Consider the following 20,619-nt stretch of genomic DNA (forward strand, 5'->3'; position numbering starts at 1 on the left):
ACAACATCAGTGTCAATAATGTTAGTCTTTGTGATGTCGAACAGATATTAAATATCGATCCTTTCGCCAAGGGAAAGTAGTTAAATATTGAGTTTAAAAAACAAAACATTATTTTAAAAATTCACGGAAGCATTAAAAAAAAAACATCCCCTAAATCTCTGCCAATATGTTGATTTTAAGACGAAATACTAATGCTACTTTAATCAATATTAAAGAAATATACCAAAAATGTATATATAATAAGTATAAAATCCATTCCATTGCTCATGATTTTCTACTAGTGTGATAAACATATTTACATCAACAACATACCTACTGCCTAACAAGACATTGCATCGCCAAATCAATGATGTCAAAGGTTTACTCGTAGCATCATGACATATACAAGGACAACTGAATGTTAAAGTTGCAATACTTTTTGGGTAATGGACTAATGTGTCAGCAACAGCCTTTTTCTGTCCTAATGCTGTCATGTGACTATCTGGAACTCACATTGGCCCCACAGAAAAGAGATCCATTTCATCAGAACAGTCTTTCATTGCACATTAAGAGAAAACGTGGCTTTTTATACAGATCAAGATCAACCTTGGTGGCCTTAAGGAAGACCATTAGGGTCAACATTTGATAACGTTACGACAAGGAACTTTCACTTTGGGTTGAGTATGGCGCCCTCTCTGGACACGGCGGCAGTGTTTCCATGAGCGCATGCACCCCTTGTCATAAATATCAGTGGCGGCCAGACTCCCGTTACCGTTAATTTGACTGCCGTAGGATCTGACAGTTTGGCCGGCTTTTCCCGGATTCTGGTGCTACCGTGCTTCCCTTCTCTCCTATACGGCCTGGGCCTCCAGCAGCGTGGTGACTGACTCGGCTGTCCCACTGCAGCTGCTCTCCAAACCCCGGGAACCAGCACACGGTGGAACTTCCTGGTCTGCCTGGACCACGGGAAGAATGCCCTGAACATCGCTTTTCTGGGGCAGGTGGAGCAGCTAGGTCGATGCTCTTCTCCTGGATGGAGGGGGAGCTGCTGTTGTCAGGCGCAAAGCTCTCTGCACCGCTCTCCAGGGCTCAAACTGCGGGTCGAAGGAGACCGCGGAGCCGGATCTAGGAATGTTTGCGGTGGGCTGGTAGCTGTTGGAAGCCCCGCTTGAGTGTGAGCAGCAGGAGTTTCTGGCGAACATGCCGTGCCGTGAATTGTGACACATGATATCACGGGAAATCAAATCCGATGACAGGACATTAAGAGTAACTATACAGAAGTTGTCAATCATCTTGCTGATTCATGTCATTACGTAGGTCATAGAGAGGCATCCATGTTAATTTAGACCAGTTAGAAGTTCCTTGTAGTAACTTTAACAATAACGCTATCCTTTCTCCATTTACGACCATAGAATAAAAAAGTGTTAAAAAAAAGCATTGTACCTTCAAGTGTTTCCATTGTTAAGACCTATTAGAGGGATATATCCAGGTTCCACACACTGCAGACCCACATGACACATGGAACAAGAATCCGGAGTGATTAATAACAGCATTATTAAAGAAGGACAGGAACATTGTGTGAATTATTATGACATAACAGCAGAACATTTTAGTAAACACATTAAGACACAGAAAGCCCAGAATAGTCAACATGTCTCAATGTGCAGCAGTTGTATCCCTCTGCCATCCACTTAAGCATTCTGCTAGAGCTCGTCAATGAAGGAAAGAATCTCATTCTCTCAACATCACATCCATTAGCAGTAGTGAGCCTCATAGTAAACAATGTGATAGAAATAGGTTTGGAGAAAAAACATATGATGTGAGTGGTCATTTTTCGAAATGTGAAAGTTTTACATTTTCACCATTCTCCCTACTGGTGAAATATATATTAGTTTTAGGAAGCTTTGGTTTGTTTCGAACTTGTTTGACTTTCTGTTGCAATCCGATTTAATGTAATATCTTCACATGTAATCCAATTATTGACCCGTAATTCTTGCCACACGCTCACCAGTAGAGATAGTAGAAGAAGGAGAGGACGAAGAAGGACAGCTTGCACCAGGCCTCCTTCATGCAGAACTTGAGCGTGTCGCCGTTCATCACCGACGCCGGGTCGTAGAGCAGCTCCTTTGTGTCCGTCGGGGAATGGAAGTACCTACCACAGAGGGCAAAGACCACACCGCGGGTAGTTCACCCGTTCCAGACCCCAGGGGAGGGGGGGGGGGGCAGAGGAATGGAGGAATGCAGGGGGAGGTGAGGGGAGAAAATTGTGAAGGAGATGGTATGGAAAAAGATGGCATGATGAGTTAGGCGGACACCATCATGCAGCAGATGTGGGTGAAGTTGTTAATTTTGTTGGTGACAAATTATCATTTGCTATACTCCTTTCCTTGACAATTGTTTAATAATTCAGAAAAAGTAAAGGAATATATTGAATACTGTCTTTATTTGTGCTAAAACTGGCAGAGAATGGTAACGTACAAATGTGTTTTTGTAAACTAGCATTACTTTCAAAGACAAGTATTACCTCATCAGATAATTATGTTATTTGGTGACAGTACAAGTGATGTCAGAAGAAGTTTGGCCTTGTAGGCTATGCTAGTGTCTTGGTAGGGGCAAGAGTGGGTCAAACACTCATCGAAAAGACCGATGTTAACAGAAGATTTTGGAACAATGGTAACATAAATGTAACTAGTTTTTGTTTTTTAAAAGAATTGTTTATAAAACTATTTTTAGGGGTTACAATTGTCAATCCAATATACATTTTTCTTTTATATCAAAATAATTATCTTAAGTGCTACTTATCAATAAGAATTTAGGATAGGAATATATGAGCATTATGCTTCTGCCTATACCTTTCCAGTCACATTGTACACTAGATTGTATATAGGCTTTACTTATTGTATTGAATGTGATGAATGTATAAAACACTACTACTAGGAGTATGTTTGGGTCACGTGTTCCAAGTCAACATTGAGTTATAATAAAGTATGGAGGCTACTTTAGTTACAATCATACTTTTTTGGACCCAAACCAAAAGCTTTTCTTTCCTAAACCTAACCAAATAGTTGTTTTGCCTCAACCTAAACAAACATTAAGTAGATTTTGTTCGGGCATGTAATTTACCACCAACGTTACCTACCACCAACGTGGGACTTTGACCCAGGAGGCCAGTGTTGGGGTCCCGAATGAACCCAAAAGCCAAAGTTGGGTTATTTTAAACTACGTATAGGCTACACAAGCATTGCTTTGCTTTCCTTAACCTAAGTAGTTCTGTTGCCTAAAACTAACTTGTTATTGTTTCCATGGTGGAATGTAATTTTGCACATTATTAATTTACGTAATGTGCTGTTCATAATCTTGATTAATTCACGTATTTCTTTTGAGATCACTTGTGCATTACTTGGTCCAAGAATGTTTTAGTAAAGTTAGCATACAATTTTTTTTATACTACAACAAAATACCAGATACTAACATTTTTCTCAACATACTCTGGAATTCAAACTGACCAGCTTTGGCTAATCTTCCTTTCCCAATACCATCTTTACTGTGATTCGGTCAGACAGCATACATAGACCTTAGGGTCACTAGTTTTGAGCTTTCATCCGGCTAAAGGTTATTCTCTTATTTCACAGATGTCTGTCTACTTGGAACCATAACAATGTGTTTCTGTGCAGGGAACAATGTTGAATAAAATACTTACAAAGTCTGCCACAGCTTGCTCAAATGTCTTTGGTATTTTAATTATTATGAAACTGAAATATATGGCATTATGGAATTGAAAATATAACATATTCATGTATCAATCACCAGTGAGGTTGCTGAGTTCTTAACAGCTGTATAATGTCAGCATATTATGATGGTTTAACTTATCTTGTGTCTGATTAAGTATCTCAATGCATATTCAAATATATTTTTACCCAGGTCACGTATGTGATACTCATGGTATCAGGGCTGGAGTTTATTGATCTAAATCCAGTCAGCTCAGTAAGTAAATTACACCTCCAACTGCTCTGCATGAGTCAAACGATGATTTCTAACTCCATAAGGCCAGCGTGTGTTGGGTTCGCTGGCAAGTTGCTGCCGTGCCTCCTCCATTAAAAAACAAACAAAATGTGTTTAAAGATTCGTATTGATTAATCAGGATTGTCTTGTGTGAATGTTGTACTTTAAATCTGTCTGCTGGATTTGGCTTGCTCAACCAACACCGAAACAGCAGTTGTACAGTCTCTACCCGTCTGATACCTCGCCACTCATTAGCCAGAAGCTAGCTTTGCAGGGCTCACCTGTGTGGGACTCCTGTGGCTCATCTCCGCACTCTGTGGCTGGACAGCCTGCTCTGGTGTGCCGCACGAAACACACCCGTTCGGACGGGTCCGCTGTCAACCTGCCAGCTCTCCTGGACGCTCACCCGCACCCATGGATTGCTGTCAATGTGGAGGGCGCCGCCTCTCTGCTATACCCATGCCCACCAGTGTCCAGCTGCCGACTGGCGAGCCTGCTGCTAATCTCCGACGCCGTCCAACTGGTTTCCCCGTGTCCAGCGAAGCTACAACCAGCACACTCCTCTCCTCTGCCCCAGCTGCACTGGCTCTGTGGCTTCACCATTATCACCTGGACCATCTACCGTTGGATTACGTCGCTCCCGATCTTACATCATGCATAGTTTTAATCTGCTGCTTTGGATTGCGCTATGTTCGACTCTCACGAGCGCATCTCTGCCGCTCCGTTACTCGGCACCTTCTCAAGGACCCCCCCACCTCAGCTTGCATCCCACCACTACATTCTCAAACGACCAAGATACATCCATGGCTCTGGACGGAACTTTCAATACACTCAACACAACAGAGACACAAACATCCGCTCCTTCAGGTCCACAGGGCCCCGCCACCCCCACACTGCCCGTCCTGTCAATTACAGTGTACTGTCCCCCAGTGTACTGTCAAAGCCCGTCTTTCCATCCATTTTCCCCACGATCACCAACATAATTAACTCCTCCCTCACCACTGGTACTGTACCCCCCACTACCCCCCACTCTCAAACTGGCTGTCATCACACCTATCCTGAAAAAACCCGGTGCTGACCCAGCTGTCCTTAACCATTACCGGCCCATCTCCAACCTCTCCATTATCTCCAAAACACTTGAAAGGGTGGTTGCCGCACAATTACAGTCCCACCTTGACACAAACAACCTCCATGAACACTTGCAATCTGGCTTCTGTCCAAAACATAGCACTGAAACAGCCCTGGTCAAAATCACCAACGACCTCCTCCATGCAGCAGACTCCGGACTCCTTACCATTCTCATCCTCCTCGACCTCAGCACAGCATTTGATACCATCTCGCACCCTCTGCTCCTGGACCGCCTGGCTGGCATTGGAATCACTCTCCTGGTTCACATCATACCTCACTGACCGCCAACATTTCGTGCAACTAAGGAACCACAAGTCTGGGTGTTCGGGTGTTTCACTGGGAGTGCCCCAGGGGTCAGTCTTGGGTCCCCTTCTTTTCACCATTTACCTCCTCCCCCTGGGCACAATCCTCCGTCACCATGGGGTCCATTTTCATTTCTACGCCGATGACACACAGGTCTAAATATCCTCTAAACTGACCACTGCCACCCCTCATCACCTGCCTTGACATCCGGAGCTGGATGAGCAGGAACTTCCTAAAGCTAAACGGCAATAAAACTGAGGCCCTGCTCATCGACTCCAAATCCATCATCACCAAATCCAAACACACCACAGCTCCACCCATCATCGTCGACGGATTCCCTGTACCCTTCTCCCCCCAAGTCAAGAGCCTCGGCGTCATTCTGGACAGCACCCTTTCATTTGCACCCCATATTCAAAACATCACCCAGACTGCATTCTTCCACCTCCGCAACATCTCCAGATTCCGCCCATCACTGACCCAGTCCAGCACCGAAATCCTGGTCCACTCATTTTTCACATCCCGCATCGACTACTGCAATGCCCTCCTCACCGGACTCCCCACCAAACTCATCAACGGACTGCAAATCATTCAGAACTCGGCCGCCCGGATCATCACCTGTACCAAATCATCGGACCACATCACTCCTGTACTCATCCAACTTCACTGCCGCATCGACTACAAAAACATTCTCCTCACCTATAAAGCTCTCCACAATCTAGCCCCCACTTACCTCTACGACGTCCTTCAGGAATACACTCCCTCCCGCACCCTCCGCTCATCCTCTTCTGGACCGCTAACCATCCCCACGTCACGCCTCAGTACCATGGGTGACCGAGCCTTCAGCTGCTCAGCACCCAGGCTCTGGAACTCCCTCCCCCCACACATAAGACAATCAGACTCCATCACATCATTCAAGTCTCAACTAAAAAATCACCTGTTCAAACTGGCACAATCTTTGTCAAGTTACAGCTCCAACCTAGCGCACTTCCCCACTTGATAGGGATTTGTTCATCTACCCGGATTTAAACTGGGTTTCACTCAAAATGACAACAACTTTTTCCTTTTTTCTTTCTCCTTTTATTTTGGAGTTAAGCCATTGCAGTCATTTCCGTTCGCTCCATATGGCAACGAAAGAGGTGAAAAACCTTTACAGAGAAACTGGGACTACAGATGAAAAATAGCCTCTTGGCTAACTCTGGCACATTTACTGCAATGTTTTTATCAATGTGCACTGTCCCTTATTAAATAAACCATTTAAATAAATAAAACAGAAAACCCCACATTTCAAATATGCCAGCAAAAAGCACTCTTTTCCATTTACACCCGTGCATTCTGCATGAGCACACAACCTACATTCACCACCTACAGATCCCCAGCTGTGCTTCCACTCACATATAAATCGTAAACAATATAACAAGACACCAGACAATCAACCTTAGACAAACTCAATCCTTTAACCCCGACGACATTTGTCAACAAACAATTCACCAAGTGAAAGTGAAAGTCAACAACAGGCAGTCAGCGTTCAGAGTTTGCCTCCCTTACCGGCTGCCTCTCCGGACTTGTAGATGCCCCGTTCTAGTTCCGCAGATCGTCCGCTGCGTACTCTACTATTTTCTCGCGCCGTTTGTTCATCACCCCCCTAAGTGCGCCCCCTGGTTATTTCCGGTCTATAAGCCTCCGCCCCGTTTCCCAATTGCTTGTTTTATTTTACAATAATCTCTAATCATTCCTACGTGCTTTGTTTACATCCCAATTATCTATATTCCTATTTACATGTTTTACTTTCTATTTATATATTTCGGATAGAAAATCTAAACACATTTGACTTGACACTCTTTATAACTGGACCCTGTGCACTTCACTTGTTTTTATGTTGATGTTCTGTTTTAATGTTGTTTCTATCTTTCATGCTTTTATCTTTTATCCTGAATTATTTTATGGTACCTTGGGTGACTTGAAAGGCGCCTCCAAATAAAATGTATTATTATTATTATTATTAACTCTTTATGTTGAATTTCCAATGAATAATTTTCTCCTGTTTTCAATTACAACCATTCATCACCTTCTGACTGATTTAAGATCAGCATGCGTTATTGCTATGCTCTTAGCATAATCAATATTTGTAAACACAACCAGCTCCCTCTTAAAGCTGTGTAAAATGAAGATGTGCACTGTCACCCGAAGAGGAAAACCTGGTGGTAATTAATAACAGAGTAGGTTTGGGGGATTGTAGGATGTTTCCTGGAGCTCTTACATCCCAGGGAGACTTCTTTCTGTGGGGCTGTTAGTATTCAGAAACGGAAAAATATGTTGTACAAAGGGAAGTCACCATGAGAAAACAGGAAGAGGGAATTGCAACCGTTGCTTCGAGAGGGAGATCTGTTATGTACTGATACACGAATGCCTCATTACTTTTATAGGGGAAAATTAATCTTTTATGGATCCCAGAGCTGACACAAATTAACATGATTCTGTATTTATGAATGAATGTATATTAATGTAACAGACCATTTGCATTGATATAGTGGGAGCCTTTAGTCCACTAAGTGCCCGTCACAGAAAATGTCACTCATTTAAAGATTTAAATAATGTTTTGCATGGTATGATGGGTATTGCAGTTCAACCAGAAAGTATCATAATTATGCATTTGGTCTGTATGCCACTTACCGACACGTGCTTTATGCATGTTCGTACATGTACAATGTTTCTTTCACAACTGAGCATATATTTGGTTACCATAAATAAATTACAATGTACATTTACTCATTGAGTTGGTCAATTAAATTACTCATGCATGTATGAAATCTTCAACAATGCACTTGAAAATGAATCTCGATATACTCTGAATGTGACAGAAGGGCTCCGTAATGAGTTGTTGAATATACCTCCCATGTATTTCTACCGAACATACATGCATATGTGAATGATGATCAGGTAATCAAGGTTAACAGGTAACGATCCAATTAGCTAATAATGTGTCATCGAAAATAACAAAGCACCAATGACACCATTTGTTTCACAATTTCCCTGAGCAAAGGTAACAGACAAAAAGAAGAAAAAAATATTAGTATTTTATTTTACAATCATGTCTTGCTTTTAGTCAAAGACATAAAGAGATGCTCAGTGTGGACATACGCAGACAATTAGACCAGACTCAATGTCTTCACTTTCCAAAATGTCATTTTAATAATTGGCATTGCCCTCTACCCATCCCCTGTCTGCATGTTGCTCCGTCACACTTTGAGACACTTTAAAACACAGGTAGCTACTATTTCTCCTCCCTGGAGACACCAGAGTTGGCCTGTACAGACCCAAGTGACAGCTTTGCAAGGTCCAGACAGAGTGAAGAGGGGAAGCCTTTAGGAGACACATAATTCCAAAAGCTGTCATGGCTCCAACACCTTTGGAGAGTCCTTAAAGTAGGGGTTTTCCAGTGATCAAGACATCCTTCAGTCGTTCATAATGCACATTTCTCAAGTTTTTCTCACCGTTGTAAATCTGGCCTCTTAAAGCAGAACCCCAGGCCCCCTCCTCCCCAGAAACATCCAGAACCCTGCAGAGCATCACATGGCAGTCGTGCACATATACACACATCCATACATCTCACACTCTCCTCTGAATCACCTTGTCAATATTGGATTTATCTCCTATCACTCACTCCTGACTCAACGTCCTGCCTCCTGCCATTTCACAACAGTTCACCTCTTGCCAGATCACCCTAACCCTTCTTATATTTTGTGTTTATTTTTTATTTTTATTCTTGTGTGTTGCTGCTACTGACTCGACAAATTTCCCCTTGGGGATTAATAAAGTATATATCTATCTATCTATCTATCTATCTATTTCCTCCTTCACTTCCCACCCTCCTGCATATCTCTCTTTCTCTCTCTCTCTGCAGTGGAGGAAGCAGCATCTGTAGCCCCTGGGCATCTGGCACAATCTCCGATTAATGAGAGACGTTTCTTTTTTCTTCTTCTTTGGCTCTCCTCTACTCCCTCTCCTCTCAGCCTGTAACTTCAACCAGCTGAGCTCATAAGATTAAACAAATCAGGCTGCCAGCAGTCTTACGTCTAACCCCGCCCAGGCGGAAAGAACAGCAACAAAGAGGGAAAGAGACAAAGAAGTAGCGGCAAAGGAAATCTAAAGATCACTGACTGGTGACCCATTTTTCAGACATTGCCTTGAGATGTGTTAGAACATATGCAGGCTTTTAATTGTGCTTTTCTTCAGAACATTGGTTATCCGGAATAACACAAGATATCTGCAAGGTTCAATTAAATATGTACATGGCATGTATCCCAATCCTGATATATCTTCTTCCCCCATGCAAAAGTGCTCCTTGGTTAACCAATAGCTATTAAAAATACATCAACGCTGTTGCACTGGATGACGAGCCTTTGTTACCATGAACACACACTCAAACAGATTTCCCCTGTCTGAGTAATGTTTGCTCGAAACGTACGTGCCTAGTTGTTTAGGAAATGAAATTATACCGTATATTTCTATTTCTGTCTACTTTAGGAAACAATAAGCTTAGAGCTGAGAACCTTAAAAAAGGTAGAACAGTCTTAAGGTATCAAGTGACGGGACTTTCTTCAGATTAGCCGTTTAACTAAAAAACTGTATTTAAATTTTCCAGTGTCAGGTCGAGCAACCCTGTCTCTTACGCAATTACAGTTAAATACAACTAAATTGCATTTTCATTTACTCTTGGAGGCAAACACTGTTTCTCCTGGAACGGTTACAGTTGTAGGAATGTAAATAACGCTGTAAAAAGGGGGGAAATACTTCGTTAGGTTTATTTTAAAAATAATGGTTTGAATTAGCATTGGTTGTTGTATATTGTTTGTATCTTGTGTTATTTAGGTCAGTCACCATTGACTTTTAGTTTTACACAGGACAACAACTTTACCACAATGGGGACCTGCATGGAATATGATTGGAAACATATTGGTGACATTTTAAAAGAAATTGTAATCCAGGAAAAAAATTGTTCTATGCAACTTGTTGAATGTGTTTTGACATGAACAATGCCACTTCCTACTCTATCTGTGGCTGTCAGAACCAAGCCCATTCATTCAAACTGGAAGCACACACAAACACACACACTCACACAAAGCAATGGATTGCATAGTCACCTCCACGTGTTGTAGAAGAGCAGGGGGATGTTGAGGCCAACCGTCAGCCACTCCTGGGCACACAGGAACATGATGCAGAAGAGTCCATGGATGGAGTACTCTGGTAGCACCAACTAAAAAGGGATGCAGAGGAGCAGGAGAGGAATGGGGATGAGTCAGAGGTAATAGGGTTTGAGCAAAGTGATGGAGCCAAATAACTTAAACATCTATAAGCAGAGTCAGGCACAAACACTTCTTATGCTCCATTATTGCATTGGTGTTACTAATGCTGATTCTGCTTGAATGGTATTTGCACAAATAAAAGAACTGCATGAATGAAGCAACGCTATTTTAAACTTAACTAAAGGGCATGTTGGTTAGCAGATGCCACATTACCATTTTTAATGTCCACAGGTGTCAGAAAACATCTCAAGTAGCATCATTAGCATTCAAATCCTTAGCCCTAGCCTAATTTAAGCAACTGCAAATCTGTCTATCTGAAAAATGGCTACATGCCCACTCCCTCAACTACGTTATGTGGAGCTTAGCTTCACAATGGGCTGCACACACCAATGGCAGGGCTCCACCATTATCATATTAACTGTCGGGCTCGGTCCACCGAATGCAGGAAGCAAGACAACCTCCTGGCAAACTGCAAGGGTGACAATGTGTGTGCTGCCCGCCTCTAAGCACCAAGGCATTGTTCTCCAAACCAAAATGTTAAAGTGAGTAAGAAGAAGCTTATATTTGTGTAGTTAATAATAACAGAAGTTGGAACTTTGAATCCTTGCACCCAGTTCGTCGAATACAAAGTTCGGTCGCATAGCAGGTTGCTAGCGTAGATTTACAGCTGACTGGAATGTCATTTGAAAGAAATAAAAGTCTTGCATTTGCGACCTTCATCATTGACCATGAGAATATTTAGTTTTTGAAACAGCTAAATAGCCGCTACCCTTACCCGAAATCTGTGGCATTAAAGGAGTGACACGAACTCTGCACAAATTTCCTTAAAACCATAGAGTAGTGTTCGATATGTGACCTGGAGCTTATGGAGAAAATATTAATTAATAGGATAGATATTGCTCTGTGACTGACATTATATCCTTGAATCTATAACTATTCTCCACTTGTGCTATTGTTACACTATATTTGTTTATATTAAATTAAAATAAAATATAACTAATATTATCACTTAAGTTAGCAAACCGTTGCCTATTTAGACATCTAGCAGACATACACAATAATAATAATAATAATAATAATCATTTATTTTATATAGCGCTTCTCAAGGCACCCGAAGTCGCTTTACAGAGTCCAGTAGTCATACACACACACACAGTCATACCGGTGGTGTTAAGCTACATCAGTAGCCGCAGCTGCCCTGGGGCAGACTGACGGAATAGTAGCACTTATTTGTGTGGCCACTGTTCAAATATTACTGTCATAATAATACTTTTTATCAGGTATTTAGCTGATAAATGCTGCACTATGCTGCTAACTATGTCTGTCTGTTGTTAAATAAATACACTGTGCCCTACAAGCCCCACAACAGAGCTTTTTTTGTTGAAATGTCTTTTGGCTGCTAGAGAAAGTTTGATGAGAACTGAACCGAAACAGTAAGCTTGCAAGCCATGAAGCTAAAACATTGAGATGAGATTAGTAAGACGTTAAAAATGGTTAAAGATCTACAGTAAAGTGTTAATTCTTTGTGGGTTTGTCTCAATGAGTGCCATCTTTTAAAATCAAAGTTGACCGTCATTGTCCCATCAATATAATTACGAATACGAATATGAATTCGTGCAGTCAATGTTATTCATAGTTGTATGTAAAAAATATTTTGCGATAGCCAGGAATAATGTCCAGTCTGGTTCTGAAGGACTACCTCACTTATACGGTAGTAAGTATATTCTTGACTTAATGCTTGGAAGCAATACTACTTTATGTGAAGGATAAAATACAGATGTGCATGCAGTAGGATCTTATCCCTATTCGACATATTTTGGAGCTAGGGCCGAAGCCCTCCCCCCACTCACCCCCGGCATCGAGGGCAACCTATTGCGTTATATTCAATTCAATTCAGTTTATTTTGTGTAGCCCGTTTTCACAAATTACAAACTTGTCTCAGAGGGCTTTACAATGTGAACACATAGACATCCCTGTCCCAGAACCTCACATCGGATCAGGAAAAACTCCCAAACAACCCTTCACGGGGAAAAAAGGGAAGAAACCTTCAGGAGAGCAACAGAGGAGGATCCCTCTCCAGGATGGACAGGTGCAATAGATGTAATGTGTACAGAAGGACAGATTTAGAGTTAAAACACAATCAATGAATATGACAGAGTGTATGAATAGTTTGTAGTAGGCCTGGACCACGATCGAGACCTCCACGATCCATCAGGCAGATGGATGTAGAGAGGAGGAGTGGGCGGAGTCTTAACAGGGCCATGGCATAGTTGGTAGTAGGCATATTCCACGATCCAGACCTCGATGATCCATCAGGCAGATAGGATCTATGATATTTATTATATGCAGAAGGTTAGCACTCAGTTAATGTTGTGAAATGGTTGCAGTTACGTTAATGCAACAAAACATCACAGTTTGGGTTAAAATAATGCATAATTCACCTGACGTGGTCGTCATTTGATTTAATATGGACAGATGCTAAAGGTTGCCTTGTACGTTAGTCTCAAGATGCCAAGGGCCCCTTGACCAAGCGTTGGTATTTGGCATCCTTTGAATGAGACCAGGCGGGCTCATGCACCCCACCCAACCCTCCTTACTCGTTTTAATATCCGTTATTGTCTCGAGCCTTGTTGAGAAGGCCATGCAAAAGAAGCACCGCTAGTCCTTATCGCTATAAAAGTACACGTTTGAAGAAAAGCATGCATTACAGCAGAAAGGGAGAGTCTTTGAAGTGCTGAGAGCGAGAAGATAGGGAGATGCCAGAAATGTAGATAAAAAAACAAAAAATAGTGAGGAAGCACACTTAAAAAGCATAGTCATCATTGGAGAGGTCTGCTACTTATCAACATGCAACATAAAGCAGCCCCACTGTATTCAAAACATTCTGAATAAAATCGGTCCATAAGGCTTTTACATTTGCTCCAAACTCCAAATATCTGATTTTATATTTCTGACAGCAGCATAAGTCTCTTTGGAATAATGGAAGAAGAGATGAGTGAATAGCTATGAGTGTGAAAAGCTGAGTCCATCTGTTTTCTATGAATTGTATCTCCAAATGGACACAATCTGCCCCCGGTAAAATGTCTTCTCCATGAAGAAAGAAAAAGAAAAAAGAAAGTATTTTTTAAGCCAAACTTGGTTCTGTGTCTTTAACGGTGCAATCAGGTAGATATACCACTCTTATCTGAACAGAGAGTGTGATCTACAAAAATAAGCAAAGAAAAGCTATCTGTACAGTTACTTCTCAACTTCTGTTAACGTTCTCAATCTAACGACACACTTTTTTATTTAAGGATCTACTTTGCTATATAAAAAGGGACATATTATGAAAAAGTGCTTTTCAGTGCTTGTGCACATATATTTGGGGTTCCTGGAGTGTGTCTACTGACCCACAACCTGTGAAATGAGACAACTCAGTCAGTTTGTTTGTGGGCCGCCTCGATGAGAAAACATGTGATCCAACGAGCCAATCGGATGTGGCTCCCCATCCTATGCCGACGGTTTGAGAACTACCTTTGCAAAGGTGCACTGTATTTTTCTCGCGGCGCAAGCGTTTGATGAACGCAAGGTGAACACAGGTATGTTCGGACCGACGGTATGAGATAAATGTCTTTTTTGAACATTGAAGCTTGTAAAAATGTTCTCGTAGAAACCCCCTAAAATACCAAGTATGGACCTGAATATGAGCATACCATTAAATGCTGCGCAGATCAATGTTTCAGAGATGTATTCTATCAAATGATTATGTTTAATATATACCGGGTCACTCTTAGTGAACTCATTTAGTTTAAGTGACAATACATAGTAATATTTAATTTAAAAAAAAGCTTTTTATTTGAAGTTTCCTGTTAATGGGCACCGGACGCCAGAATTTATATGATTTGTGCTCACAGAAAAAGTCACATTTAACTGGTATTCACAAAGAAACAATATGATTGAGGTGCGCACATCCTCACGCATACTTCAGACCAGGCGTTTTTAGCAGAGATATGATACGTTACCGTCATATTTAGGTCTGCCTAAAGCGTTCTATAAAAGGCCCATTCATAAACTTCATCTAAAATCATTTGAGACTGTCGTCTCCCTGTTCCCATATCCTGAATTGTGAGGCACTCTGTAAAGTCACTCTCAACATGACCTTGATCATCATTCGTCTCAATCATAATTGTTGTTAAAAGTCAGGTGAGCAGAGAACGAGAGTGTACGGACATTACAGATAGCCACGGCCAAGTGAAAAGACAGCTGTCAGACTGCACTTCCTTTTGGCTGTATCGACAGGTCCAATGAGCGGAAGAGCGGGCACAAGTATCGATATGCAAACAAGATATTTAATGGCTTTCATAACATCTATATCCAGCCACGCCTGTGGGGAGTGTAAATGAGGCATTGATTGACGTTCATAAACACAAACATCAGCCGCCCGCTTTTTGCACACATGCACACAGCTTGATAGTTGTATTCATCTAACCCCAGAAAAGGCTACCTAAGTGACTGTTACTTCACATCCCCTTTAAAAACATGTGACAATCTTTGGCAACCACGAAGGGCTGGCACGCAACAAAGGCACCCTGGCTCGCCCGCTTTAAACGGGTCTTCGGCCAATCGGACGCCGCGGGTGAAAATTTGCCTGCCGTGCACGGTTCGCTGAAGTCCACGGTAGTTTCTCACCGCTGTAGCTGTCATTACGATTTACAAAGAAAGCCACTTCACTGCTCATGTATAATTAACGGCATGCGGGGCGAAGCATTATGGTGGCCTTCTGGACTGCCCGGCCTTGGAATATTACTGCACATGCTGCCAAAACAAGGTGATGTTATGGATGCATTATTCAGACGGCCACATGCCTACTAATAACAGAAGAAAAAAAAAAAGTTCACCGAATAGCTCTTCAGCAGCGGGAGACGAGGAAACTGCTGCTAAGACGAAACCTAAATATATACATTTGCTTTCACACATACAGCAGGGAAGCTGTACACACACACATGCACACACTAATGCAACTTACATGCAGTTCATGGGCACAAGTTCACACACGCACTCCCCTCCCCACATGGACAAAAAGCTCATTAAAAATCAAATAGTCACACTGAGCTTTACATTCTGTTTTCTGTTCCCGTCTCGTTCAAACATCTATTGCTTCTGTCCATCAGCGGAGAGGGATCGACCTCTGTAGCTCTCTTGATGGTTTCTTCCCTGTTTACCCCATGACATTTTGTTTCTATTTCTTGGGGGAGGGGTGTGGTATGTGTACAGATTGTAAAGCCCTCTGAGGCAAATTCGTAATTTGTGATATTGGGCTATATAAAATAAACTGAATTAAACCACAAATGACCCAGGTCAAGGTCCGGTGAGCCATCGCGCCAATTTATGTGGACAGCTGTGTTGTAGTCTGTTCCAGTTCTATCACTTACTAATTATACTCAACTACACTGAGTGTGGCTGTCTTTATTATTGTTTACCATCACGGACAAACTGTATCTTGTATTCCGCCATCTCAGAAACCTCTGCCAGGTCGAGACCTAGCCCGGCAATCCTCTCGAGCATTCTGCGGTTTTTTTAAATTTATAAAAATATCGCATCTATCGCAGCCACACGCGTCTGTACGTTGACTTTTTAAGGGATTCGGTTGAGCGAAAACATAGTTTCGCTTTTGGTGTGAACGCACCTTAAGGGGAATCAACACCTCTGTGACAGTGCCAGCAAAAATAAATGACATTTTAAACGTCAAACATCTTCGCTAGGCTGGATTGCTAAAGTTGACACCTGGTTTCCCAACAAGTACCTACACTTGCTAAGTGCCCCTTGGCCTCTGATACAAAGTTGCGCTTCACCGTCTGTCTGACCTCTGTATTTAAGAATAAAAATGAAACGAACAGTTGCACTTATTATCTTAACCACATTTTTTATTAAAAAAGTCTGAATTCTCACCACTTTCATATCAACACGAGTGGCTGCGCACTGTCCATTATTCTGACTGCACACTGATGACCTTCACTACTACGACAGTAGTGGTCATATGAGAGACACCCTGTTGGGGGGCCAAGGGAGCATTTAGCCCACTGCCAACTTTGGGAAACTATTTTCATCGTGAAAATACGGAACATTGAAAAACACTTCTGTATTACATTGTGTGAACAATTTCCCAACAGGCTAACTTAGGCTCTGAAACTGAAGATACCTAAATATTGTGCATTAGGAGAGTTTCAATTAGTTCCACTTTGGCAGAACAAACAATGACTTAACAAATAATTTACTTTTGAAGGCGGAGCTTTTGCAGTCACGTTTGATAGATAGAATGCAGCATTGCATGACGAGAGCTTGATTACGGTGCAGAGTAGAGGTGACACCTACGAGCCAGATCCAAATCCACAAATATTAGAGTTCCGTTTGGCTCTTGGTCTGCTGAGCCGCCAGTGCCCCCTGGGAAAACCAATATTATTGCATGAAATAAATATGAATTGCATAAAAGTGGGAAAGAAAGGAAGGGATAAATGTGGAAACGAGAGAAACAAAGATAGCAATAACTTCCAGCATTTATAGTAAATGGTTTATTAGTGAGGTAGGTTGATTCATATGGACCGTACTATGGATCTTCTATCAAAATAAGACCTAATAATGAAAAAAATCTAAACATATTATTTTAATTCAACGAGTCGGCAGAAATTGAGCCTTCCACTTAAAAAACAACAGCATGCACAGAGCTTAATGATCTAGTCGCAGTTCAGCTCATTAGAGTAGATGATATTCTGTTGAGTACAAGATACCATGTTGAAAGAAGTAGAATAGTATGTGTAAAAAGTAGGGCAGTTAATCGATTTTAAAAAATTAACTAATTAATCGCACATTTTGAAATTCATTAATCGCGATTAAAAGGTTTTTTCTTCTTCTAAAGACTAAATCTTCTAAATGAACGAGTAACCACTTCAGACAGCTTGTTTAATTGTATTCTTTTTTAAAGACAAAACTTCACACAGAGCTGTGTTTTCAATGAAGCTTCTACCTATAAAGTGTCAGCGAGGTATTTAACATCGTGGATGATAAATTGTTTCTTTAGTGAAACATCCAGATTCGTAAGAAAAGGTGTATTTGAGACCCCATTGGTCCTGTCATCTTTAACATTGAACAGCAGCAGAACCAGTGGCCTTGGTAAACTGACTGACATTCAAATGTGTTACGTTAACCCTCTGGAGTCTGGGCTCATTTTCTCGATTTTACAAAAAAATGTAAATTCACCTTTTAAAGGCTTTTGCATCAGAATCAGAATCAGAAACAGGTTTATTGCCAAGAATGTTTTCACAAACGAGGAATTTTCTTTGGCGGAAGGTGCAAGATTCGTGCACCAAGACACCGAGGCGCCGTCCGCGGCGCCATCTTGGAAAGGGTGGATGAAAGATTACAGCATAACATGAGGGAAGAGAGGCGAGAAAAAGAAAAAGCAACCCCCCGACTATGCCCCTAGAGGGGTACAGTGTGGGAGCAGGAAAAAAACAAAACACCATTGCACATAAGCACATACATCTTAGACATGACTTGCAACGAGTAGGAAGGGGGGGAGGGGAGGTAAGCCAAAGACTGGGCGATAGCCCCGCCATTGGGGGCAGAAGGTAACCAGCACCGACAAGCAGCCAGCCCGGTCCGTCAGCCGTCACGGCGCCGGACGCAGACCCCGCCCTGTCACCCTGGGGGGGCAAAGCAGGCGAAGGCGTGGGACGGGGGGGTGGGGGTAGTGATTGCATATCAGTGTGTTGAAGTTCGTGTGTGAGTGGCCTGGTGTGTCGTCCTCCCCCAGTCCACAACAGACAAAGTTCCCAGACCGCAAGATGGTCGTTGCCATGGAGATAGCCTTGAAGGGTCCTGGGGAGAAAACAACCACAGGTGTCTGTGGATAGGGGGAAGGAATGAGAGAGAGTCTCGCTTCAGTGATCTTCGGGGGAGTTGTTGTTCCAGTCACGGCCTTGGCCAAAGCCCGTCCTGGTAGAGGGAGCCGAAAGCAGATAAGATTGGGATTGTTTGGTCTTCCAGTAGCTGCATTTCAATTTTGCGCACCTACTATTCCTCCATTTTCCTCCCATTTCCCAATAGGATTTCAAATCGATCCAATTTCATTTGCAGAGCCATCAGCTTCTCCACGATGTTGTCATTCTGACGGTTTAATGCCACAGTCTGAGTGCCAACAACTCTGCCCAACGCGTCAATCATGTCGGGCAGCCTTAGGGGGCTTTTACCGGCTGTCACCGTTTCCTTAATTTTCTGATAAACCAGGGCAGCACCAACTCCAATCAGCAGAAAACCTGTAATCAAAGTTCCGAATAGGTAGATGTCTTCTACGTCCTCCACGGAAAGGGCTGCTAGGCACAAGACACGCCACTTCCCCCACGCGTCCATCGTGTATCCAGCAACACTCGTCCCAGCAGGACAGGCAGGTTCCCCCGAACCCGAGCTTCTCGTCGAGAAGATGGTGTCAATTGCGTTTAGGGACCAGTTGATCACGTCCATGGTTTTTAGTTCGAAGAGCGATGCGGAGAGAGTCTCTCAAGTATGAAGACAGACAAGACATGACGAGAGAAGCCAAGCAGGGAGGGGAAGGTCATGGGGAGGAAGGGGAGAGAAAAATGTGACCGCCTTCGGAGAGAGCCAAATCCCAGTGTTTCCCCCACCATTCTATCAGGGTGAGGCCCCGCCCCCCTGTAATTTTCTTTATAGCGCCAGATTACAGCAGAAGTAATGTACGGTTCTTTTCTTCAAGACGTCTTTGTTCTTTTATTAAACTAAACGTCTGTTGTTGATCGTCTCTACACACCAGCATGTCATTCTGTCTCGACGTGTCGTTAACACTTCTCGGCTCTCCGTCATGCGCGCCGCAGAGCTCCGATGCCGGCGTGTCTGCGCGCGCATCGGGCACAGCAAAAAAAAAGTCACCTGCACCTTCCGCTCCGCGTCACCGACACGTCGCGCTCTGTTTCTCTGTGAATATCGAGGAGCAGACAGGAGGAAGGAGGCGGACTGCCGCAGCTTGACACTCAGAGGAGTGCAACAACTTCAACGCACACCGGAAGTAAACAAAGTTGCGTTAATTGCTTTAAAATATTTTAGTGCGTTAATCGCAGCCAAATTAATCGCATAGATTAACGTGTTAACGCTGACAGCCCTAGTAAAAAGGCATTGTAAAATATGTAAAACAAAAAAGGGCATGGTATATGCGGAAAAGTAATTCTCTAATATGTCAAAAATATATATAATTTGTGGATGATACGTATGTGGAAAAAAAGTCATAGTTGTCTCTGTTGAAAGAAAGTCAGAGTAGAGGTGGTGAGGAAGCACAGAAACCAGACATTATGTTCTATTTTAAAAACAGTTTCCGTGGAATTAACTCATTTGCGTTTACCGATGATGACAATTAATAGCACTTTCACGTCGGTACGTTAAGGAAGACGCTAGTCAGGAGTGGATCAGCGTAAGGCATGCTGCCACTTTCCTCTTTGACAGAGCTTATAGTTAGGGCTGAATCAGGTTCACCTGGTCCAGCCCCTTGATATGTTGCTATAGGCTTTTAGGCTGCTGGGGGACGTTTTACGATACACTGAGCACCTATCTCCTCTTTTCTCTCTCCTTATGGATGAATTTTCATCTCTCTATTGGACATTACTAACTCTGCTTTCTCCCCGGAGTCCTTTTGACTTCACGTCTCATAGGGTCATCAGACCCTATGAGACATCATAGATCCTATCTGCCTGATGGATCATCGAGGTCTGGATCGTAGAATATGCCGACTACCAACTATGCCACTGCCCTGTTGAGACTCCGCCCACTGTTGAGACTCTGCCCACTCCTCCTCTCTACCTCCATCTGCCTGATGGATCGTGGAGGTCTCCATCGTGGAATATGCCTACTACGAACTATTCAT

General features: G+C 42.6%; 1 protein-coding gene across 6 annotated transcripts in view; it reads right to left on the minus strand.

Moving 5' to 3' along the window:
- cnih3 (cornichon family AMPA receptor auxiliary protein 3) overlaps positions 1-20,619 on the minus strand; it is a 155,871-nt gene that overhangs the window by 26,683 nt on the left and 108,569 nt on the right. For 4 of the 6 annotated variants that reach the window (XM_056427773.1, XM_056427774.1, XM_056427776.1 and 1 more), the window contains exons 4-6: positions 10,554-10,666; positions 1,988-2,134; positions 1,423-1,478 (exon numbers count right to left, since the gene is read on the minus strand). In XM_056427773.1, the coding sequence (XP_056283748.1) occupies positions 1,451-1,478; positions 1,988-2,134; positions 10,554-10,666 (288 nt within the window). In that variant the 3' untranslated portion in view covers positions 1,423-1,450. The remainder of the gene's footprint in view (positions 1-1,422; positions 1,479-1,987; positions 2,135-10,553; positions 10,667-20,619) is intronic. The other 2 variants (XM_056427778.1, XM_056427777.1) reach the window with 2 other exon arrangements.

The sequence above is a fragment of the Pseudoliparis swirei genome, chromosome 12 (assembly GCF_029220125.1).
Source record: "Pseudoliparis swirei isolate HS2019 ecotype Mariana Trench chromosome 12, NWPU_hadal_v1, whole genome shotgun sequence".
Classification (NCBI taxonomy): Eukaryota; Metazoa; Chordata; class Actinopteri; order Perciformes; family Liparidae; genus Pseudoliparis; species Pseudoliparis swirei.